This window comes from Hyaloscypha bicolor, assembly GCF_002865645.1.
Source record: "Hyaloscypha bicolor E unplaced genomic scaffold K444scaffold_60, whole genome shotgun sequence".
Classification (NCBI taxonomy): domain Eukaryota; kingdom Fungi; phylum Ascomycota; class Leotiomycetes; order Helotiales; family Hyaloscyphaceae; genus Hyaloscypha; species Hyaloscypha bicolor.
The window spans coordinates 796,922-819,449 of record NW_020194562.1 but is presented as its reverse complement, the minus strand read 5'-3'; the positions used below and the strand labels follow the sequence as shown (position 1 = coordinate 819,449).

Sequence of the window (22,528 nt, the reverse complement as noted above, 5' to 3'; positions counted from 1 at the left end):
AATGCACTTGATCTAGGCCACAGAACGAGGGAAGAGAGGGAAAGGGAGTGAAAAACTTGCCATCGGTACCTAGTTTGGACCGAGGAATGTAGGCTACTCGAAACGAGGTTCACGAGTCTTGCACCGCAGCTGGGCGAGGGAGGCACAGCCCCTTATTGTTTGGCTTCATGCGCTTGGCATGAGGCTGAAGTTGGGGCTGATGGGGCGAAGTCAGGCCACTATCAGACGAGCGCTACAGAGATATTCTCTCGCGCCAACAATGGCGCGCATAGGGAGCGTTCCAGTCTCTCTCGTAAGCGGATTGAAACAATTGAGGAAGATCGAGAATTGAGAAATTGTTTCTATAGCAGTCCTTTCATGCCACATTGGCAGACATAAGCCGGTGCTACGGAAGAGATCTGGACCCCTGCGCTCGGCAATTGCCCTGTCCCCTGAGGGCATTTTAACCGCCGGAAGTCACGCCTGCCTGCAGAGAGTTCAAACAATAACAATCTGGATATTATTGATGTGTGAAAGATTGCGAGACTTCATACCGGATCCGGCATTGTAGCTAAGTCCATGGCGATGGTGCGGTAGACGTGACCTCAGCCAGGAACCGCAAAAGTGAGCACTCGGCCTTTTTTTTATAAAAAAAAAATAGCGTTTCTTGATACGTTGTAAATCGTCTTCTCAAGAAAAGTGGAATCGGTTACTGGAATCGGCTCCAATGGAGTGAAGGGGATACATAAACACCTCAATGTCTCAATATCTAGCGGCGGGACATTGGCACATTGCTACGATGAGGAACAAAATTCTCGAGAACTGTGACATTCTTAATGTCCCAGGCTTTCTTAGGAATTGGTGAGATTTGTAATAAAATTTGAATAATGGAAAGAGGATTGAATGTGGAGCATTTAGCCGAAGAGCATTGGACGGTCACTTGCAAAGGTGAGCAGTCAGGATGAGTTGTATGTCGGCTGGTACGATTGTGGCGTCACGTGTCTCAGCCCCTTATTGCCACCCCTCGGCTTACGTCAGGTTCCACTGCTTTGTTCCATGTGATTCTCCTTACTCTCTTGTATTTAGCTTCTCTATCCTCCCTTGATAGCTCTCTAATTGATTATAGTTCAAGGTATCTGACATTACGCAGGCTTATTGATATAACAAGCAAGTGCCTTTGTTGCAATTCTCATAATGAGATTTCATCCTTTTTATTATGAGAACTAAAACTATTATAACGAATAATGCAACAAAACTGGACCTTTACCCCCGTTTTAACCACAATTCACCTTTAATATCGGGGAATTTCGTTGATATCTGATAGGTTCTATAAGAATCTTCTCTCTCTAGAGAATCAAGACTTGAGGGGGTGTCCGAGATCGAGAAAAGGAGATAACATGAAACCCAAGGCGGAGCTGATTCGTGCAGCGAGGAACTGGCCTACACTTGCCATGGGTGAAGACGACGAAGCGCCTGGATGCCCAATACGCTTCTCGAAAAATCAGGAAGAACGATGCATACGTATTGAGGCGGTGCAAAACTTCATTGATGTTCAAATGGAGAAAATTCGTGATCGGATAGGGATAATCACGGATGGCTGGACACCTCCAATGACATGTGAAGATACGCTCAAGCAGAACTGGCATGTCAAGAATGAAGCCTTTGAGAGGGAGAATGACGGAACGCGGAAAGAGATCCTCCAGAACAGGCCATTTGATGACCATGAAGGATAAAATTATTACAATATTCAGTGTGTCAAATGAATAGATTAGATTAGAATACTGGCTAGTAATCTAATTTATTCATCAAAAATACCCACTAATTATATTCTAATCAGATTCTAATTGAGGTAATCATGAATATTCATGAATACTTTGATTACTATACACGTGACTGTTTCACGTGATATACTAACCTAATTAGGTATGGCTCCCGATCTAGCATCGTCTTTGCAAGGCTTTCGACCCACTAATTAGGCAGCGAGGTGGCGCTAAGGAGACACTAGAGCGGGATCTCTACTTAATTAGGCTAGCGTATCACGTGCCATGGTCACGTGTAGAGTAATCAAAGTATTCATGATTATATATTCTAATCTAATCAAATTATTTAAGCATTGCGGTAATTATATTCTATTCAAGCTAATCATGAATATTCATGAATATTCGGAATACCTTGATTACTTTTTTGACACACTGACAATATTACACAACAGCCCGGTTCCTTCTGTCTCTTTTGATTCTGAACTTGATTTTGTACTCTACTCTCATCGAACAACGAACAAATCTGCTGCCTCATAGGCTTTTTCATGCCCCCAAAAGACCTAGTTGCCGCCACAACCAATACCTCCCACTCCCTATATCTCGTGTTATCATCGTCCGGCCCGGGATTAAGAAACTCCCGCCAAGTCCAGTATATTCTAGCCTATAAATTTGAGGCGTTGCAAAAGCAGAAAGTATGAACTGTCTATTTCTATTGCTGATACGTTGCACCCTGAAATACTTCGCGTTCTGGTCAAGTCGAATAAATACAAGATTTTGTGGCACGTCGTATTCGATTTGAATTTGTGTCTGATAGACAGTGCAGGTAAGGCGGTGTTGTTTGCAGTTTTTCATTTCTTTCTCGTCTGAAATACACTTTAGGCAAATATCGCCAATCATAACATACGAAGCAGAATTCTTGGAATCAGGAAGGCGGCGTGTCCATTCATTACCTTTGAGAGAGATTTATATCTATCTATCTATCTAGGGAGTGTTTTCTCAAATGGGCTACCTTCAAGTGATCGCCCTATGATCTAGTACCGATATCGTAGAGAAGTTCCAGGAGTTGGCACAGGACCTTCCCTATATCTCTCTGGAAACTCGGGGTTTCGGCAGAATCTTTTTCTGGCTTAGCGCTCTGCATTTCCCGAGTTCATTACTAAGGAACTAATTTAGCCTCACAAACCCTCCCCCCCGGCCGGGTATTAAATAGGAGTATTAATAGATTTTAGAATTTTCATAATGCCTAATTCGTTGCTTGTGCTTACTTAAGCCTTTCTCTCAAATCAAATTTCTTAATATAGGTATAAGGAAGTTTATAAGAGCTCTAGTTTTGGGGGCGTGGGATAGGCGGAGCAAATTGCCTATGAGGCAAATAAGTTCCAGGTGCTTAATCGCTGAATTTTTAGGCTCTCTTAGGGTCGACACCCCCAATTAATACCCCTAATTAATACCCGGGGAGGTATCGTTTTACATTTTCCCGTTTTGCAAGAGGTTAAGAGGAAATAAGAATTGCCACATGCCTATATGACCAAATTTGTCTAGAAACGACGACGACGACGACGTGCCATTAGGGCAAAGAATGCGATACGCGGATTAGGTGCCAATATACATTAATCTACACACATTAGTGCATATAAAGTAATGTATACGGGCACCTGCCACCGCCTGCTAATTTCGGTTAGTGTGGCCCCCAATCGACAACCCTAATCGACACCGAGGGGTTACTTTTTCCCTGTTTACTAAGCAACATTAAGGCAGTGTTCTCAAGGTGGCTTGGGGCTGATTATGCAACAAACATCTCCCACCCGGCAGGCTCTCCACTCTCAACAACATTCAATCCATACCCAACAGGCTCTTGGATATCTTGACTCCATTTATATCCGAACGAGTTGGCCTAGCTACTCACGATCACAACGCAACGGAGTCGGCTGTGGGAAAACTTGATCCACTGATCCTGGCGACATTCAACCTGCGTACTCTAGAGGCACCTCCCCTTCAATCTATTCGATATTCCGATTGTCTCTCGAGTAGCTGTCATTATGCGACTCTTGCAAACAACAACCTTACGATTGGAAGAATTCTTCGCGGGTAGTGCAATCGATCAGAGGCTAGGAAACCAAGGAATTCCCAAATACGCCATACTCTCCCACACATGTGAGTTGGCCAAGGCTCGTAGTTCCCTTGTATTGGCAAAAGACTCCGCAATAACTCATATTCTAAAATCAAAATGTCGATCTTGCTGCAAGCGATCCTGAGTTATACAGAAACGCGAACCGGCTGACTTCCTCGTTCTATCAGGGGGCTTTGAGGAAATCACCTTTCAGGATATCACGGGAGATAGAACCATTACACAGCACAAAACAGGATTCACCAAAGTTCGAGACAGTTGCAGACAAGCTCGTGCCGATGGCTATGCATATATTTGGATCGACACATGCTGCATCGATAAGACAAGCTCTGCCGAATTATCCGAGGCTATAAATTCGATGTATCAATGGTACAAAGGCTCTGCAATTTGCTATACATATCTCTCGGATGTCCTTATACATTCCAAGACCTCAAATTCAACCCACCACCCTTGGCACCCTTTCTACACGGAAGATAGTATGCGATACAGCTCATCGCCTTCCTACTCCCGCTGGTTTTCGCGAGGATGGACATTGCAAGAGCTACTGGCTCCGGTCAAGCTCCAATTCTTCGATAAGAACTGGAATTCCATCGGGATGAAAGAAGATCATATCAACGCCATTTCCGGAATTACTAACATCGATCTTTTTGCCTTGAATGGAGGGGATTTGCGACGACTAAGCATTGCTCGCCGGATGTCATGGGCTGCCAATCGTCAGACTACCCGTATCGAAGACATGGCGTACTGTTTGCTCGGAGTATTCAGCATCAACATGCCACTATTATATGGAGAGGGTGCCAAGGCCTTTATTCGTCTGCAAGAAGAAATATTGAAGATCTCGAACGACCAGTCACTCTTTGCCTGGAAATATCCAATCGTCGAATTCTATCGAGACAAGTATTCAGAGGGTTTCAAGCTTCAGGGGCTTTTGGCGCCCACCCCAGAGCTCTTCCGGCATTCTGATGCTATTTCACAATTCTATTCCGAAACTGCAGGACGTGCCTTTCCGGTATCTACCAATAAAGGAGTCCAGGTTGAATTCTTGATGTGTCAGGATATGGGTTACCCATCTGGGTTGGTGTATTTAGCGATGTTAAACTGTCCTGTTGGGCATGTTCCCGGACGGCTACCGGCAATTCATCTAAAACGACTTTCTCCCAGCAGCGAGCAGTATACACGTGTTGATATGTCTCAACTCTTCTTGTTCAGTTCCTATGACTCCGCGGGTCGGGTTGAGTTAGAGGGTTTCGACCCAAGGAAGCCGCAGCGTCAGTTGGTAGAGATTCGTTCAAGTAAGTCTGTTTTTGTTAGCACGGTTTCAATTTTCATTCTAACATTTCTGAAATGTAGGGACTTTATACTCGGACTGGACTGTCCAGACCATCTTCATAAAACAAGATACCCAATTTGCATTGCCGCCCGGATTCTGGTTGGTAATCCCTGAACCCTTTTCTGAGTCCGACATGGTGGTTACTCAAGCACACCCACGGGACCTTTGGGATCCAACAACTAGGTTCCTGCAACCTCAGGTTGAGTTCAGACAAGGGCTAGGGCCTTTGGAAGCCAGGAAATTGGGTGCACTTCTCATCAGATGCGAGTATTTTGATTCACGTATTGATCGATTGAAGATCACTTACTACGTTCTTATTTTTGGGGTTACTTGCGGCGGTTTCGTTCCCTGGTGCTATCTAAGCCCCGCAGAAGGATTTGATGGGAAGCGTCATAAGCAGATGAGTTTGGGGCCTCGGGAGCAGGCTGATTATTTCCAACAGCTTCAGATCGATAACTATCTGCAGCACAAATTTGACAAATTTCCTGTCGATCTTTTCTCAATCTCTACGGATATGGAGGCCGCCAGAAGACACGTACATATTTGCGATGATCTGCAGCTAGTTACTGTAGCTGAACTTAGAATTGTTTCGGGGAAGGAAGTTTACCTGCTTCACTTACTCACCATGTCGAAATATCTAGATGGAAAGTCTAGTTAATCGAATGTCAGAGGTTAGGAGTTCTAGTTGCTAAAACTTATGTGACAAAGTGAGAGCGTCTTTGAGGTTACCCCCGAGGAATGATTGAGACAATTCCCGAATACTTAGAACACTGCATCATGTGAACGATCTAGTGTTAAGCAGTTTCTTTGTTCTTTTTCCTCTCTGTCTCTGTTTCAACGGTGTTCTTTGAATTCTAACCCAGCCAGGAAATCTCGGGGTACATACTGTATATAGAGCAAAGGGTGCAACTTCGAGGTGGCACGCTTTCAGAACTCTGTCTAACGCGCATTTCCGAATATATTCCCATAGCTTGCTAGGACATAGAGAGTATAACTTCGAAACTTCTCTAAATGGATGCTTGATATTCAGTTCATTGTTTCTTGTATACATAGTCACATACTAAAGGGGATTGATAAGTAGTGGATAGTCGAGGTCCGGGTGGAAGAGGGGTAGATATATATGCAGCTGACTCAGCGTGACGATTGCACCACCAGCACTGTCGGAGATGAATTGTTCATTAAATGAAGCTCAGAATTGAGGGTAGAGACGATTATGATTGAGATCTCTGAAGTACAAGAAGAGCATTTTGGAAGAGAATCTATTTATGCTTGCTGAAGGGAGCTAACTCTATTAGGATGATTAGAATGAATCACGTGATGTCCAACTGACACAGCACCCAACGCCCTCAACGCAACATTCAGCATCTTGTGTGACATTCTGACTTGTGAGGCTGAATTACTACTACATAAGCTCTTTGACAAGAGGGATCTAAAATCTGCTCCGGCAGGAACCTGGAAGGGAGCAGAAACGGATTCCCGGGCGAAATTCGGTAAGGAAACTATAGCCGGTTACGCAGGAGGCCAAAATTGGTCCCAAATCATAGTGCATAGGCTTGCTGAGGCTCTGATCCGGCATGCTCACCCTTGGCTTAGGTAGGCTTACCCTCGGCTCAGGATAAAGCAGTAGTTGCTCACGTCTGCAAACTAAAACGGAACCAGCGAAAGCGAAAATTAATCCTGAGTCTATGGGTATTGCTCAACGTTTTTAACACTGGTCGAAGCGAATTCTTGAACTTTTCTCAGTCTTGGTACGCTTCAAGCATGTCACGTTCATTGAACTGTTGTAACGTGCTGAAAATGAGAAGATTTCGATAATGGATTACAATGATTGATTCTTGACTTTATTGGCGCTTCTGGTTAATTCACTGTATTCCAAGCTAGATTTCGCAAAAGATTCTGATGTAGCGTAACTGGGAGAGCGGAAGACTCGAGATGTCCGAATGCGAGGTCGCTCACCACGGGACTAATAGCCGGACTTGACGTCGCGCTAAAGGGACCTTTCATTTTAGTCAGGGAAAGCGAGTTGGCCCGCAACTTTTACTGAGGCTACAGTATTAGCGAGAACGCATATGCGAAAAGTGATTAAAAGCCTGATTTAGACTTGTCGGAAGCTGGGTTTTAGTTACACGCGGTGGGCTGGTGTGGCAAAAAATATCACGTGTCAGAAAATGTCACTGTCACATAATTTGTAAAATTAAGAAAATTAAAAACTTGTTCAGAAAGCTAGAGGGGGGTTTGGGGGGTCTCCCCCCAAGATTTAATAAGTATTCGTGCCTATGAAGGCAATTGTCTATGACTTCTGCTCATATATAATCCGAAAAAAAATCACGTGTTTGGGTAAAATCTGCTCGCTTAAGGGGGGCCAAGGAAAATTCTCTCCTTATTATTAATAAGTTTCTAGCTTTTTTTTCTACTTATAATATTTGTAATTAATATTTATATCTTATAGGCATATATATAAATTAAAAGTATAATTGACTATTACGTGGCACCAGTCACGTGGTGCCACTGCACGTGACTTAGCGTGTAGCCAGTGCTTTTAGCCCGGCAGGCAGCCTTCAGCTCAATTCAAACTCTTTACCACCACTGCAATATCACCTTATCGTGACATTTACTTAAGTTTATTTTTGAGGGATTTAGGAAAATTAAGGAGTATATTTTGGTAATTACGAATATAATATTCTTATTATTAATTTACTTGAAGAGATGGCAGGTGCTCTTGAGGCTAATAATGAATGGGCGTGTTTTACGGGCGTTCTGGGGCTCCTTTTATATCGTGGGGCGTCTTACAGGTCAGCAATTTTAATCTGGGTCTCTTTTATAAGTGGTGGGTGGGACTTTGATTATAAGGGTGGTTTTTAGAGACGATTTTTGGCTGTACTTATTCAGAACGGCCTTTTACAGCTCCGAAATGAAATCAATGCTTCGGAATCAGATCTAAATCTGGCTTTTACTCTTTGCATTTTCTTCCGCTAATGCGGCCCCTGGTTTTCTAATTTTTTTATTTTTGCACAGCTCTACCCCGCCTTACGGAAAGATAAGGATCAGAAGACCAAGCAAGCGTACGACTTACGACATACGAATTATGATTCGGCACGGGCTTACCCCACCAAAAATCGCAAACGCCCATACACCATACACTATACCCCCTCTCCCTATATTTCTATTATTACTTAAAAAATTACTCTCTCTCTTTAATTTTTATTTATCTATATACGTATACGGCTAGGAGAGAGGGGGTAAGGGGAGAGAAGAGGGGGCGGGGGCGAAATCGCGATTTTTTGGGTGTTCTTTGCGTTGTGGGGGTGGGGGTGGACCAGTGCAAAAATCAAAAAATCAGAAAATCACTTTTCGCATATGCGTTCTCGCTAATAGCCTCAGTAAAAGCTGCGGGCTAACTCGTTTTCCCCGACTAAAGGGGAGGGCCCCTTTAGCCCGACGTCAAGTCTGACTATTACGGTTTTGCCAGAAAGAGCCCACCGGAATGTGCACTGGATCCCGTGGCGTGTCCGACAAGACAAACTTGACGTACGATTATTTCATTCATGGATGGAACTTTGAGCTTGGGCTATCTCTCGTGCGGGGTAGCGGCGCAACTTCTTCACCATCCCCAAGCCCGGTCAATCTGGCCCTTCACGGCGCGGCAAATGCCTGAAGGTTGTGTAACACCGGCATCTTGATCGGCTACCAACCAGCATTCCTTAAAAGGACCGCCCCAACGTTGTAGTATTACGAAACTGTGTAGTTTGAAAACACCTTGTCCATTGGACGTTCTGCCACCGCAATTAATCTATACAGCTGCCATCGGCGCATCTACTTGCCCCACATTCCCCATTCCTCTACTTCGGAGCTCTCTTATCTGCTTCTGTGTTTAACCTGCCGGGGAACAAGAGCGTGGCCTACTTTCCATGATGATTCATCATTTAAATATCTCTATGCTTACCTCAAGTCTTCTCCTGCTTGTAGTTATCAACGTCATTTACAGATTGTTTCGTCATTATTCATCCAAGCTAGCGTCTATCCCTGGCCCTTTTCTGGCGCGGTTCAGTCGTTTTTGGCTTCTCCGTGAAACGTATTATGGGCGATTTCATCTAAAAGATGTCGAGCTCCATCGAAAGCATGGTGGGTACCCTCCGTTCGATCATATTCTACATTTAACTAACCTTTTTAAAGGACCTGTTATTCGCATAGCTCCTGGGCAATATAGTATCGATGACCCAAATTCTGTGCAAACCATTTACGGAAGCAAAGGTGGCTTTATCAAGGTGCGGTGGTTTCCAGAAATTATTACATTCGGTTCTGATATTTTCAGTCAACATTCTACCGGGCCACTGCTGTCCCTGGTCGGATACATGAAAACCTCTTTGCGGATCCAAATACAGAGAGGCACGCCGTTAACCGTAGGAGAATCTCGGGAGCCTACTCTATGACAACTTTGGTACAACTCGAGCCTTTCATCAACGAATGTACGGATATCTTGAAGGCAAGGTTGACCGAGTTCGCAAAGGCCGGCGAAGCGATCGACCTTCCCCACTGGCTGCAATGTTATGCGTTCGACGTCATTGGCAATGTGACTGTATGTAATTGGTGACCATTTCTTCCCCGCTAGCCACTGACAGGTATTTGAGCTTGGCAAACGGTTCGGCTTCCTTGACAAGGGCGAAGACATCAATGGCATAATGGGCTCACTCGAGATTCTTCTGTACTACTCAGCCCGTATTGGCATAATTCCGGAGATCCACCCAGTGCTCTTCTTCGCCAATGTTCTGTTATTCCCAAGCATGAGGGGACTGCAGCACCTTTTAGACTTCGTAGACAAGATCGTTGCTCCGCGCCTCAAGGGTCCACTTTTGGAGAAGAACAACACCGGGCCTTCAGACTTCATCACCCGCTTTCGCCACTTGCAAAGTGAGAACCCCGAGAAGGTCAGAGACAGAGATATTATGGCATCGGCGCTAGCCAATATCGGAGCCGGCTCTGACACAACTGGGATCTCACTCACCGCTGTATTTTACTACATCTCGAAAAACCTAAAGGTTCTCGACAAGGTTCGGCACGAGCTAGAGGAGGCATCCAACCGTGGGGAAATCAGCACTCCGATCAAATTCAAAGAGGCGCAACAGCTAAAATACCTTCAAGCCGTGCTCAAGGAGGCTTTGCGTTGTCATCCAGCAACGGGTTTGATCTTGGGTCGGGTAGTGCCCAAAGGTGGTTCTACTATCGCGGGTCATTTTTTCCCAGCCGGTGTAAGCTTTGCCGACACGCACATCCATATATATTGATACTGAAGATATACTACTAGGCTACTGTCGGTGTGAATGCGTGGGCCGCGCATGCAAACCAAGACGTCTTTGGGGAAGACGCAGATATATTCAGGCCTGAGCGATGGCTTGAAGCGCCGGAGCTTGTGAAGCAGCGAGAAGCATATTTCATGACAGTAAGCCCCGCATTCCTGCCACCCCAATCGTCACCATCCTGATATCTCCTAGTTTGGTAGTGGTACGCGTACATGTCTCGGCAAGAATATCAGCCTTCTGGAAATGTCAAAGGTCGTCCCGGAGATTATTCGATGGTACGATATTGAACCAGTCTTCCCAGAGCGCGATATCGAGACTACGAACGACTGGTTCGTAAAGCAGAAGAATTTTCCCTGCCGGATAGTGCGCCGAGCGTCTCAGTAAAGGAGTAAAATAATAATACTAAATCTCTCATTTCATATCAAATGCATGCCAAACCAACAACCGGGTTGGTGGATCGCTTGAAACTTTACATCAAATTAGCTTTCGCTAGTTTTTTGTAAAAATAGCCATTCGCCACCCACCAAATGTGCTCGAACCCCTCATCGAGTTCTACATGTCATTGTAGAAAAGTAGACAGAAGTCAAGGTGGGCTCGGGGGCTCGCTTATCGCCCCTTTTCTTTTGACGAGAATTATCAGCGAGTCCCTCACAAACAGGATTTTTCTCTGAAGATCGCAGACCAGCGTAGGCAAATTAGATGGCAACGGCAACGGCAATCCGATCCAAAGTTGTTCTGGGGGTTGATTTGGGACCGAGACTGGGACGTGGACTCCACTTGAGGATGTGTGCAACAGCCATTGAGGGCGTGGACGTGGAGAAGGAGGTTTCATAATTTCATTTGCCTTTCCCCGCTCTCCGCATCTTCTGATGCCACGACACTGGGTCGCGGGGTCCCCACCTTGGCAGTGGGGGATAGGACAAGTATGACAGGCTGGACCGGGATTATAGAGTTTTGAATGTTCGTGGGCTGTAAGGCGGGATTATTATATAATATACCTGTCTCCGCAATCGGATATCTTGAAATTGCCGCGTTTCTGCGCGGCCGGCATTATGAACTTCATCTTGCTCACGGCGTTTCTACTTCCCCATGCGGAGCTGCCTTGTGGGCAGAACGAACCAGCTAAGATGTGATTGTGATGGATGCGGCCGATAAGATGTTATACCCTTTGAATTCTCTCTTGATTATTCTTCCTTGAATCGTTTGCGAAGTTCCACGTCGGTTTGAGGGATTTCAACATGACTTTCTCCATCTTCTCTTCCTCGACAGCAATTATTGTCAGTATCGTTGTTGCTATTCTGGCCATTCTGTATCGTGCCGCGCTACCCAAACCAATACCTGGGATTCCCTACAACTATGCATCCTCCAGAAGCATATTTGGTGACATACCAAGCATGGTGAAATGGAAGAGAGACACGCGGGAGACATTTACATGGATGACGGAACAATGTAATAAGTTGAATGCCCCAATGGTTCAAATCTTTGTCAAACCATTCTCTGCCCCTTGGGTTATAGTTGTCGATGCGAGGGAATGCCAAGACGTTTTGACGCGGCGCTCAAAGGAGTTTGACAGGTCTTCGTTCACTACAGACGTTGTTCAGCCCATACTAAGGGAACACCACTTTCCATTTCCCTCGGGTCCAAAGCAGAGAGCCCACCGCGCTCTGCTCTCGGACTTGATGACCCCGGCATTTCTTAATGAGGTGTGTATACTTTCGTCTACTAGGGCACTGGTCAAAAGCTCACATTCCCACAGGTTGCGGCGCCTCAGCTTTACAGTGCAACTTTGGAACTGTTGCAGCTCTGGCGTAGGAAAATGGTTCTTGCTAACAACCACCCATTCCCCGCGGAAGAAGACGTTGCCAATGCAGCTCTGGATACAATCTGGGCTGCTGCCGTTGGCTCCGAAGCGGGCACTACCAGGTCTCAATTGGATCTTCTTACCCAGTGTTCTAAGGTCGAACTTGCCGACAATCCCGATCTCCCAGTTTCCTTCCCCCAGGCGCCCACGTCAGACGACGTTGTGTCCATTAGGACCGTGATTGACAGTATGGAAATCGGACTAGCTTCTCCACTCCCTGGACTCAGTTATTTCTTCTACCTAAAGATCCCTCGCATCAGGAGAGCATTTAATAGGAAAGATTTGATGCTTAGCAATGCTCTCAAAGATTCTCGAGACCGACTTGGAAATAGCGAAAGTGGCAACTTTCCAGTGAAGTCCGCCATGGACTACGTCCTGCGTCGGGAGATTCACCAAGCGAGGAAAGAAGGCAGACCGCCTCGACTAGACGCCACAGTGCTTAAGGACGAACTCTTCGGGTTTTTATTAGCTGGACACGAGACGACTTCTACGACTTTGATGTGGGGGCTGAAGTTCTTGACAGATCACCAAGATGTTCAAAGCACACTCCGTGAAGCCATACGAGACGCTATGCCTGACGCCGCCGCTGAGGGGAGACAACCTACTTATAGCGAGATCACTGACTCCAAGATGCCATACTTCAACGCTGTGGTCGAAGAGATACTACGCTGTGGAGGCACTGCTGCAACGCACGCCCGAAAGAGCTTAGTTGCAACCGACTTGCTTGGCGTTCATCTCTCCAAGGGCACAAATGTCTTGTTCATGACCAATGGCCCATCTTTTGTTTCTCCGCCTATGCCCATCGACGAGAGGTTGAGGAGCCAGAGCTGCCAGGAGGCAAAGGACAAGATTGGGGAGTGGGACCCCCTAGACATGGCCCAATTCAACCCCGATCGCTGGTTGAAGACAGATAGCGATGGTCGGATTGAGATCGACATGCAAGCAGGTCCCAATACGCAATTTGGTGGGGGTGCTCGCGGCTGTTTTGGTACGTTAAAAATGGATCCTTGATACCTTTTCCACTTATGAGATCCGACCAAATGAATCACTGGCTAATGCATTCTCCCAGGCAAGAAATTTGCATATCTGGAAATGCGCACCGTCTTGACCATCATTGTTTGGAACTTCAAATTCTTGCCAGTGCCTGCAGAGCTTTCCTCTTATAGTGCAGTCGACTCAGTTGCTCATGCGCCTCAGCAGTGTTATGTTCGGCTAGCCCCCGCTTGAGAGCGAATTTAGACAGAGCGCCCAGACTATATGTGATTGCCCTGGCAGGTTTCCAGAAGGGATATATAGTACAGTGTCTTCAACGGTCGGTCGTCTTTCGATAGTGCAGCGGAGACTGATCGAGATTGTAGACGCATCCAGGTCAAGGGAGGCAAGAGTGCAGGTGTGAATTTGCATCTTGAGCATCTGGATGAGTTGTGAAAATATGAGATGCACACTTCAAGGTGGGATAGCTCGCTATGTTCTGGTTATAGCATCTGAATATCTGTCACTCATTATAACGAAACGGGGGCTGATGCTTGAGCAGTGGTATTTCAATCTTCTTTTTCTAATCAAATAAGCTTGAGTAGTCGAAACCAATCCCCATCATCCTACTCTCACTGTCGACAGACTCTGTATACGTTTCCCCGTAATTGTTCGAGCTTTTGCTTTCCGTGCTGCTTTCCATCTCCTTGAGGTTGTGTTCATTGTCTCCCGACACGATTTCTTCATCTTCGTCTGAACTGCTTTCCTCTTCGCCGGCACTGGCATCATCTTCCAACCCAGCCTCTTCCTCTTCGACCCAGCCCAAGCTTCCTGGAACGCCCACACCGCGCGCAGGAAATGTGACAATCTCGAGAAGTTTGTTGTCTAGATACAGGATTTCTTCCACCTTCTCAAGAGAGATATACCGTCCGAGTGGGCGAGGGATGCTGATCAAAATTGACTTCATAAGAAGAAGTTGCTCCGAGCAGAATCTTTTGGAAGGGCGGGGCCCTAGACACGCCAGTGCCTGGTAAGTCCAGTGTATAGCTGGAAGGAGTGCCGACCAGTCCTCGAGATGTCGTAGACGAAGACAATGGTTAACCAGAATCCAAATCAGGTGCTGACGGAAGAGAGGGGCCAAGGTGACTTCCGAATTTCGAAATTCTGTGGAGAATTCTGTTCCTACATGGTCCCGTACTGGATTCTCATATCTTATCCCCTTCATCGCCCGGCTGAAAAGTTCAAAATAACAATCAATTAAGTCAAGTGCCCCCAAAGGATTTCTCTGATGGTTCATCCGTAGTGTCCCATCTGGCATTGCGATCCAATGGCCCGTTACATATTTGAGAAACCTATTAATTGACGCTTCCAACTGATTTTCGTGAAACCACGTAGCCCTTCTAAGAAGCCCCTTCGAAGAGGAGAGGAAGAGACCAGTCAACGAGGTCGTGGTAGAAGCGAGTGCTGCCCACAGTCTCGCACAATTGAACACAGAATTTGGCAAATCTCGGCCGGTAGAGGTACCAAGATATGTTAAGGTCTCAGTGAGGTATATCTCGGACTCGGGTCCAAGGACCGCCCCTGTGGTATCGTTGTATGACTGAACGGCATCGATATAAAACGATTCAGCTAAGAAACGCCGTTGACTTGTTCGAATATATCGGGCAAGGTTCATCATCCTATCGGTCTCCGGATTCCGTTTGGAGACAAAGTCTAGGGGAAGAAGACTGTCTATGAATGGGAGGGGCGCCCAAGTGACTCCAGTTAAAGAGGGTGGGTCTGTAGACTCACCCTGCGAATCTACGGGACCCTCTTCGGGAGTCTGGACATTTGGTACACCTATGCTCTCACCGTGGTTGTCGACAGCCTTTGGCGTCGAATAATCGATGTGCGGTGGTGTATCTACGCAGTTAGTGCGTGGAACAAAAAGTGAGGGGATGGATCGCAAGAGTCACCAGGTAATTCTTTCAAGCTTACGTCGTTGGAAGCCGTCATTCTCCGCTTCTTAAACTGCTCGATCTTGTTCTCATCAACTTGCATGCCGCTCCGATAAAACGTGGTGTCCTTCCCCTCAGCCTTTCTTTTCATGGATTTGGCGACCATGTAGCTCATATCGCAAGATGGAACGTTCTTCTCGAAACCCCACTCCTTGACCTTCTCTTTCCATTTTCTCTCGCTATGACTTGTCAGCAAACACCCCTACATTTAGTGGACTGGATGCTTGCCTCTTGACGAAGACATGCTTCAGCTCAAACCACGCAATTGTTGCTTTCAAAGTCATGTCTTGAGCGACGTAGAGGCTTCGAATTTCATTTTTATAAGCTTCCCAGATCAGGTTATTGCGCTCGATTGCTTTCAATTGGCGAGGCTTCTTCTGCGTCCTTGCTCCTACCTGACCAGCCTCGAGTTCACGAGAGACAAGGTCCATTCCATTCATCGACATGACTTCTCCTGTGATATTGATGAAGGTGGGTATGGATCGCGGAGGGGCCTGGCAGAACTGCTGTGACAACGGAGAGAAAAGGTCCTGAGTTTGTCGAAGAGAGGTAAAGGAATGAGTATGTAGGGAACGAAGAAGCGGGACGAGATGGAAGGCTGTGAAACCGCTGGAGAAGCCTGGATCGGCCGGTAAGCGGACCACTCAGACAAAGGTGCAATTTTTGAAGTCCCTGTCTGCATGTTCAGTACCTCCACAGAATGCGCCACGAACCAGCAAGCCACTCGTATCTGGGTCACCTCGTAACTGGGTGTGGAAAAGGTGCAAAATTTTGGTCTTGTCGGCTCTATTGCGGCACGATTCAAGTCGAGTGATGCACAGCCTTTTGATTTAATAGATAATCCGAGCTACTTGACCATTACCAAACATTTTCAATATCTACCACAACTTCGGTCCTCCACACTCTACCCTTCAAATCCGAAATTCCCCCATGTCCCCGAATTTCGCAACCCTCACGTCGAATCTCGCCCCCTCCGCCGTCATATTTTGAACCTCATCGCACCACTTCAGCTCTCGGTGATATTTGGGTCTCGAAGCATAGAACTCGGTCGCTACCCAGCGTGGAAATACTGTTGATTGAACACCCAGCGTGCCGTTGGTGCTCTGGTAGCAGTATTCGAATGACTGGCAGATTTTTCCCGCGAGGGTGGCGATGTTGTTCGTCGATGGGAAGGAGAAGCTGTGCTCGAAGTCAAGGTCATCATCGCAGCTGTGCTCTTGGCCGGATGGTGCGGATGGTGGAGATAGCGAGAATTTCCCTGGGGAGGGGAATGGGAGAGGTTGGGCGAGTCTGAGGGATACGTCTTGCATCGTGCGGTACAGAACTATCAAGCTTGACCAGTACAGCAGGAAAAGTTGCGCGATACTCAGCGTGAGGAAATGGAATGCGAGGGGGAATGTGTGAGAACCAGGTTCGTCTGCGGGGTTGTGGGCTATGGATGGATGGCTCGAGTATAGCTGGCTGGGGACGTGTTCTCGTAAGACTTCGCACCAAGCGAGGAGTTGGGCGTGTAGCGTTGTGCATCTTTGGAGCAGTTGAGCTAGTACAGTTCTCAAAGTGGCTTGATCGATAGTTGTGATCGTAAGGGTATCGAATGTTTCTAGAATTGGAGGTATCTGTATCATGAGGTCTTGGAGGTGACAGTATAAATCGGATATTTCGGCTTCAGTGGGAGATTGGACGTGTAGTCCTGTCAGGAGGGCTGTCTTGCGACTTCGGAAGGATTCGAATATCTGAACCTTGTTAGTCTCGCGCTTTGCTGCGCCTTTGATTGACTTACACCGATTATTCGTATTCGTGGGCAGAGTAGGCGGCCGACTGGACTTGAGGCAATGCTTGGATCAAGCACTCGTAGGATATGCGAGCCACCTCGAGCGTGGCTCACCCACCCCTGACTCCTCTCCGATGACCCGGAGAACAACTATCCATTTCATCAGATTGAGTAAGACATGCAACAAAGACAGGGGACCTCACCTCATATGTTGACAAAATGATAATGGTTGCCAGAGTGGCCTTTGGCGCATCCAGTTTCCGATGGCTAACTTCTTCTCTTAGCCCTCGGAGGGCGGAACCATACAAACGGTGGCTTTCCTTCACCAAGGCAGAGTCGTGGTGCCAGAGTCCAAGCTGTGTTAAGCACAAGGCTTTCAGGGAGATGTCAAATGTATTATTGCTCGTGGCTATATTGCCCAAACAATTGATCCACGTAGCCGGTGATTGACCGGGTACGGCTGGGTCTTGCGTTTTGGGAAGATATAGGTCAATAAAGGTGGATAATAACTGTATTCGGTTCAGAGTTTCCGGATTTGGAGAGTGAGGAATTGAAACGTTTTGCTTCTCGGGGTATCCCCCAAGAGTAGTCACAACTGAGATGGGATATATATTTTCTGGGGTCTTTAGTTTCTTCTTTTCAGAAGTCGTTGTTGATAATATATCAATTGCTTTCACTCGAGGATTCTTCAAATTTCGGTTGACGAAAATCTGGCCCCTCTGCAAGTCTGGATATTCACAACTCAGATTCAATCGCTTGCACCTTGAACAAGCAGGACGTAAAAGGTCACACTGTCCTGTTTGTCAGTAATTCGACCTGAAACTCTCCCCATAGTGGATTACCTTGATCTTGTGGCGCCGGCAGATTCCACACCGAGCGGCCCTGTTCGGGAGTCCCACCATCGTTTTCGGTTCTCGTGGCGACAACGATCGTATTGAGACCGAAGAAGATGGTTTCACATCGTTTGAGGTTTCCAGTGTGGTCAAAGTCTGTTATCGGAAGTGTTTTGCGACCCTCCACTGGAGGTGGTGACTTGTATATGAGGGGGCAATTGATGACAGGCGGGATAAACGTCGGGTTGGTCAGCTCGAGGTCAGTAGCAGTTCGCGATTTGCAGGCAATTGCCGGCGCGTTTTTGCGAATCGCATGATGGTTCCTAATCAGGTTAAGCGATTTCTCACAGAACCTGAGAAAAAGGGATGGGACTGACTGACGGTTATAAGCTTAGAAGTGCTTTAAAATAGCTGATTGGTATTGCGGGCTTCAGTTGGGCTATAAATGAAATGAATTACACCCTTGAATATGATGGAAAGCACACTTTGAGCATTGTTCGACTCGGCGCTCGTCACGTGAATACCAAGCCCCTCTGCTGCCCACTGGCACCCCGAGCTTGTCAGCTTTCAAGAACAGGAGCGCCAAGAACATAGACCGCCTCAGGTAAAATGACTTACGATCATATCAATACTAATGCTGGTCCTCATGTTCTCATCGTAGGTGCCGGAATAACAGGCCTGTTGATCGCACAAGGTCTGAAGAGGGTTTGGCTCTCACATCCAAACTTTACTCCAATGAGTTGGAAGATAACACTCGGATTTAGGCTGGTGTTGAATACACAATATTTGATGCGGAAACTCCAGGAATAAGTCGGCCGAGAGAATGGACCTTGGCAATCCACTGGTCAATACCAATTCTAGAGCAACTCCTTCCTACGGATCTTGCCAACCGTTTGTTTGAAACACAATGTGATCCTGGGCTCAGAACAGGTCTCGATCATACCATTGAATTCCGAAATAGCGAGACTGGAGATGTGCTCAAAACCATATCCACCCCGAACATGAAGCGTGTGTCGAGAAAAAAGCTCAGGGCTTTGTGTGCAGAGGGCATTGAAGTACAATGGAGAAAGACTCTTCGTGAGGTTGTTTACCGATCAGATGGGCCAGGAGTTAGCGCGCACTTTTCCGATGGATCAACTTATCATGGCGACGTGCTCGTGGGTGCCGATGGTCCGAAATCGAAAGTGCGGGAGATCTTACTCGGGCTCGAAAAGGCGAGGAGTACTCCCTTGGAAATCGTCTACAACATGTCTATTGTTAAGTATGGAGAGGCGGAAAAATCGTTGCATGTGAGGTCAGGACACCCACAAAATCTTTTCGGATACTGTCCAAAAGGCATCTTCAGTTTCGTAGCTAGTATGTATCCAGCCTCTGTGTCATAAATCACGAACAAATTATTGACCATGGCCTAGTCCAAGACATGCCCGACCCAGACAAACCCGAGACTTGGGCCTTTCAAGTAGGCTCTTCTTGGTTGGGACAACGAGATGCTAGCTTGAGCAATGAAGAGCGAATGGCAAGGGTCAAAAGCGCTGCCAGCCAGCTATCAGAACCTTTTCGATCCGCTAATCTGTGGATGCCGGATGATACGACCATCAACATTGACCCAATAGCGTACTGGGTTCCAGTACCATTTGAAAATCACCAAGGGAGAATCACTCTTTGTGGGGATGCAGCCCATCCACTTCCACCCCGTAAGTTGAGTGTCGTGAAACAAGTGCGAATAACTAGAACTAATCAAAGTCAGATCGTGGGCAAGGGCTTAATCATTGTATACTTGATGCTTCGAATTTCGTCGCCGCTGTAGTAAAGATAAACGACGAGCGGAGCAAGAAAGAAGAATCGATTGCAGAATACACTGAAGAGTTGATCAAGAGAGGCGCAGAAGAAGTCAATCTTTCCTTCAAGACTGCCTTGACGGTGCATGACTGGGCAGTGTTCATGGAGTCTCCGTTGATGAAGCATGGAGTAACGAAGATGAGTTGAGAGGCAATCTTTATTGTCCAAGGGAGATAAGGCATACCGGGGGAAACAGGATTCGGCCCAACAATGGTGACATAGCAATTGAGAATTAAAGACAATCCGGCCAAAGAATTCAAAAGACGAGCACATTCCATGCAGTGTGCAATGTTTCCACTACTCTGTACCGTTTCCCCTCGCGGACGGGACCGCCGATGGGCTGTCAAGGATGCGGAGGGAGGAAAATCAATTATTGCGTCTTGGCGTTCCGTGGTCTATCTGGGATTCCGGATGCATGTGGAGATCCAGGTCCGCCGTAGCGGTGATGTTGGTTTTTTATTGGCGCAGGAACGAAGCATGAACGAGGAGAAATGTCAAAATACTTTGAAGGTTGGAAGGTTTTCAGGGGGGGGCCGAGCCCCAGTTAAAGTGAGACATTTAGCGTGGGGCTAGTGCGGACGCTAACCAGTTTTGGGGCTAATCACGTGGAAGTCTCAACGTCTGGTCCTGCTCGCCAACTTCTCTTCTTCCATGGAATAACACAGCTCCCTTAGATCCAGGATGCATCAAGGATTCGTGCCAACCAGACAAGCCCTTTACCCGGTTGTCATACATCTGGGAGACGACCCTTGCCCTTTCCAGTCATCCCGCGTCTAGCAATCTTGCACATCATAAAAGGCAATATGATCCCCAGGGAGACATGGCGGCTTCCGGGCATTCGGAAGACTCGTCACGGATCCGATCACGAACCACTGGCCTGCGTGTATGAGGTTGCGCCCCAAACCTCCCCGAGATGTACTGTGCGTATCCATTCGTTCTTCTCTGGTTTGAGGCGATGCGCCTTCTTAGAGAGCCATCCCAGACCCAGGTTGAGACGCCTGGACCTGCAGCGAAGGCTAGACCTGCTCGTTTTCGACTGTTTATTATTGTGCCTCTTATCCGCACGATGTAGTCTTGTGGACATCCTGTTGTCCAGCCAGTATGCCTCCGAAATGACAGAGGCCAGCATCCAACCAGCCCTCGGTTTCATAGAGGTTCCAAGCGTTCTCTTGTGCTCAACACAAGTCCAAGATCACAATTATATCCTTGTTGCATCTCTTCGGGGTCCGAATATCTCACACTTATGGAACCCTTCTTTACTGGTGAGTCCCGTAGATCATATTTGGGGTTGAGGTAGGGTTTTGGGGGAGTGAGTACTGCCTTAGACTTGCGATGACGCCAGCCACCGCTAAGTATCTTGTCCTATATTTTCTCTCGCGTGGCAGTCAATCCTTTTCCGTCGGCTGCCTATGCCGACCCTACTCGGTTCCTTCCGTCCTTTAGGGTCGTATAGACGTGAACATTTCACCCTTGTTCGTGAGTTTGAGATATTTGCTTGTTTCTGGTGAAGGCATTCCTTGACCTAACGAATTGGTGATCTCTAGAGTTCACACCGGCACTTGGCCAGAGCTGTTGCAGCATTGGTGGCAATGGGTAAGCCTTCTGATCTCCGCAGATATGGCTCATCGTTCAGCGAGTTCGTCACCACCAATGACGACTCGTTCAATTCAATAACTAATAGCTCCTCTACAATTCAACAAACAATTATTGATTTGGCGCTTTCTCTGAAATTATCACCTGACGATCGATTGGGGGGCATTTGGGTGTTCCTTGGGCTTGACTCGGGTTTCAACGTCGCCAAGAGAGACGATTTTGGGCAGTATGTCATTGCCACGATTTAGCTTTCCTCGATATCTACGTCTCAAAGAACGTGGTTGATTTGATGGGCACTATCCTGCACGCGTTCCTCACATCCCGAGATTTCAACAGATGTCAATGCTTCGCCGTGGAGGCTGCGTTTGCTCGTTGGAACTTTACTCTTACCTTGCCCATGACCTTCCGCCACGGGTCGTCCAGGATATTGAATTGATGTCACCTGAAGGCTGCCTTCTTTTGTTGATGAGAATATCTCCGGCTCTAAATCCAGGCTCTGACATATTCCTCAGCGACCAGAAGTCAGCTATCCTAGAAAGACTCATTGACAAGCCATCCTGGAACCAGCTCAAACCCATCAACACAGTTGATTACCTCGATGGGGATGTCAGTATTGAAGATTTACTCGACTCCCGTCGTTAATGGCACTGCCAATCTCAAGGCGCTATCCCGACCTCCGCACAGCCCTTTTATTGTTCAAAGAAGTTCAAGCGATGGTCACGAATATTCTGAGATCTAGGAATCGAATTGATCTTCAAGCATTCGTCGACTTCTTGACAAAGCTCCTCGGCGACCCAGATTTCAACGCAACCAGCGACATCTTCGTCTTGGCAACATTTTTCGTTATGCGAGAGCTCGCACCCGAAGAGGTTTCTATCGAAATAACGGACCGGAATGCGCTTTCCAATGACGAAACGGATCAGGCCGCTGCCTTTGCTGCTTTGCAGAGCTTTTCGCTCTTGGCTCTCGTTGCGAAATTTATTTCGATGTATCGCCTGGCCAGTTTGGAGGATTTCAGTCAAAGAGCTACTACAATTACTATTCCAAACCTGAATATCAACCTCCAATTTTCAAAGAGACTCAAGCTGCACTACCTTCTGCCTATGCTAGAGGTCAAATAGATGTCGATTTGAACTCCGAACTGCACAAAATGCCGGCGTACAAACAA

The 22,528-nt window shown here is 47.0% G+C and overlaps 9 protein-coding genes across 9 annotated transcripts; 7 read left to right on the top strand and 2 right to left on the bottom strand.

Annotated features, from left to right (window-relative positions):
- Nucleotides 1–1,229: 1,229 nt before the first annotated feature.
- On the top strand, nucleotides 1,230–1,723 carry K444DRAFT_612611 (uncharacterized protein). Its single transcript, XM_024880170.1, has one exon. It carries the CDS (start codon nucleotides 1,377–1,379, stop codon nucleotides 1,710–1,712), a length of 336 nt encoding a protein of 111 aa, XP_024737364.1. The 5' UTR covers nucleotides 1,230–1,376; the 3' UTR covers nucleotides 1,713–1,723.
- Nucleotides 1,724–3,545: 1,822 nt separating this feature from the next.
- Nucleotides 3,546–5,954, top strand: K444DRAFT_589033 (HET-domain-containing protein). The gene is made up of 3 exons (XM_024878087.1): nucleotides 3,546–3,893; nucleotides 4,038–5,159; nucleotides 5,218–5,954. Exons 1-3 carry the CDS (start codon nucleotides 3,779–3,781, stop codon nucleotides 5,853–5,855), a joined length of 1,875 nt encoding a protein of 624 aa, XP_024737363.1. The 5' UTR covers nucleotides 3,546–3,778; the 3' UTR covers nucleotides 5,856–5,954.
- Nucleotides 5,955–9,132: 3,178 nt separating this feature from the next.
- K444DRAFT_643034 (cytochrome P450 family protein) lies at nucleotides 9,133–10,878 on the top strand (the record flags this gene model as incomplete). Its single annotated transcript, XM_024884810.1, has 6 exons — nucleotides 9,133–9,319; nucleotides 9,371–9,462; nucleotides 9,510–9,773; nucleotides 9,826–10,443; nucleotides 10,500–10,634; nucleotides 10,687–10,878. The coding sequence occupies 6 exons, from the start codon at nucleotides 9,133–9,135 to the stop codon at nucleotides 10,876–10,878; spliced, it is 1,488 nt and encodes a 495-aa protein (XP_024737362.1).
- An 854-nt stretch (nucleotides 10,879–11,732) lies between these two features.
- K444DRAFT_589029 (cytochrome P450) lies at nucleotides 11,733–13,886 on the top strand (the record flags this gene model as incomplete). Its single annotated transcript, XM_024878086.1, has 3 exons — nucleotides 11,733–12,197; nucleotides 12,251–13,343; nucleotides 13,425–13,886. The coding sequence occupies 3 exons, from the start codon at nucleotides 11,733–11,735 to the stop codon at nucleotides 13,580–13,582; spliced, it is 1,716 nt and encodes a 571-aa protein (XP_024737361.1). The 3' UTR covers nucleotides 13,583–13,886.
- A 1,199-nt stretch (nucleotides 13,887–15,085) lies between these two features.
- On the bottom strand, nucleotides 15,086–16,011 carry K444DRAFT_393056 (uncharacterized protein). The gene is made up of 3 exons (XM_024872464.1): nucleotides 15,553–16,011; nucleotides 15,305–15,503; nucleotides 15,086–15,229 (listed from the first exon to the last, which is right to left on the bottom strand). The coding sequence occupies exons 1-3, from the start codon at nucleotides 15,768–15,770 to the stop codon at nucleotides 15,167–15,169; spliced, it is 480 nt and encodes a 159-aa protein (XP_024737360.1). The 5' UTR covers nucleotides 15,771–16,011; the 3' UTR covers nucleotides 15,086–15,166.
- A 224-nt stretch (nucleotides 16,012–16,235) lies between these two features.
- Nucleotides 16,236–17,997, bottom strand: K444DRAFT_643032 (uncharacterized protein; the record flags this gene model as incomplete). Its single annotated transcript, XM_024884809.1, has 4 exons — nucleotides 16,236–17,057; nucleotides 17,105–17,245; nucleotides 17,299–17,886; nucleotides 17,938–17,997. 4 exons carry the CDS (start codon nucleotides 17,995–17,997, stop codon nucleotides 16,236–16,238), a joined length of 1,611 nt encoding a protein of 536 aa, XP_024737359.1.
- Nucleotides 17,998–18,537: 540 nt separating this feature from the next.
- K444DRAFT_652651 (FAD/NAD(P)-binding domain-containing protein) lies at nucleotides 18,538–19,981 on the top strand (the record flags this gene model as incomplete). The annotated part of the gene is made up of 4 exons (XM_024885817.1): nucleotides 18,538–18,633; nucleotides 18,693–19,284; nucleotides 19,341–19,622; nucleotides 19,676–19,981. 4 exons carry the CDS (start codon nucleotides 18,538–18,540, stop codon nucleotides 19,912–19,914), a joined length of 1,209 nt encoding a protein of 402 aa, XP_024737358.1. The 3' UTR covers nucleotides 19,915–19,981.
- Nucleotides 19,982–20,436: 455 nt separating this feature from the next.
- On the top strand, nucleotides 20,437–21,640 carry K444DRAFT_392969 (uncharacterized protein). The gene is made up of 3 exons (XM_024872463.1): nucleotides 20,437–21,029; nucleotides 21,121–21,243; nucleotides 21,312–21,640. The coding sequence occupies exons 1-2, from the start codon at nucleotides 20,571–20,573 to the stop codon at nucleotides 21,208–21,210; spliced, it is 549 nt and encodes a 182-aa protein (XP_024737357.1). The 5' UTR covers nucleotides 20,437–20,570; the 3' UTR covers nucleotides 21,211–21,243; nucleotides 21,312–21,640.
- K444DRAFT_663239 (uncharacterized protein) lies at nucleotides 21,522–22,481 on the top strand (the record flags this gene model as incomplete). The annotated part of the gene is made up of 1 exon (XM_024886808.1): nucleotides 21,522–22,481. The coding sequence occupies exon 1, from the start codon at nucleotides 22,002–22,004 to the stop codon at nucleotides 22,479–22,481; it is 480 nt and encodes a 159-aa protein (XP_024737356.1). The 5' UTR covers nucleotides 21,522–22,001.
- Between the last annotated feature and the right edge of the window lie 47 nt (nucleotides 22,482–22,528).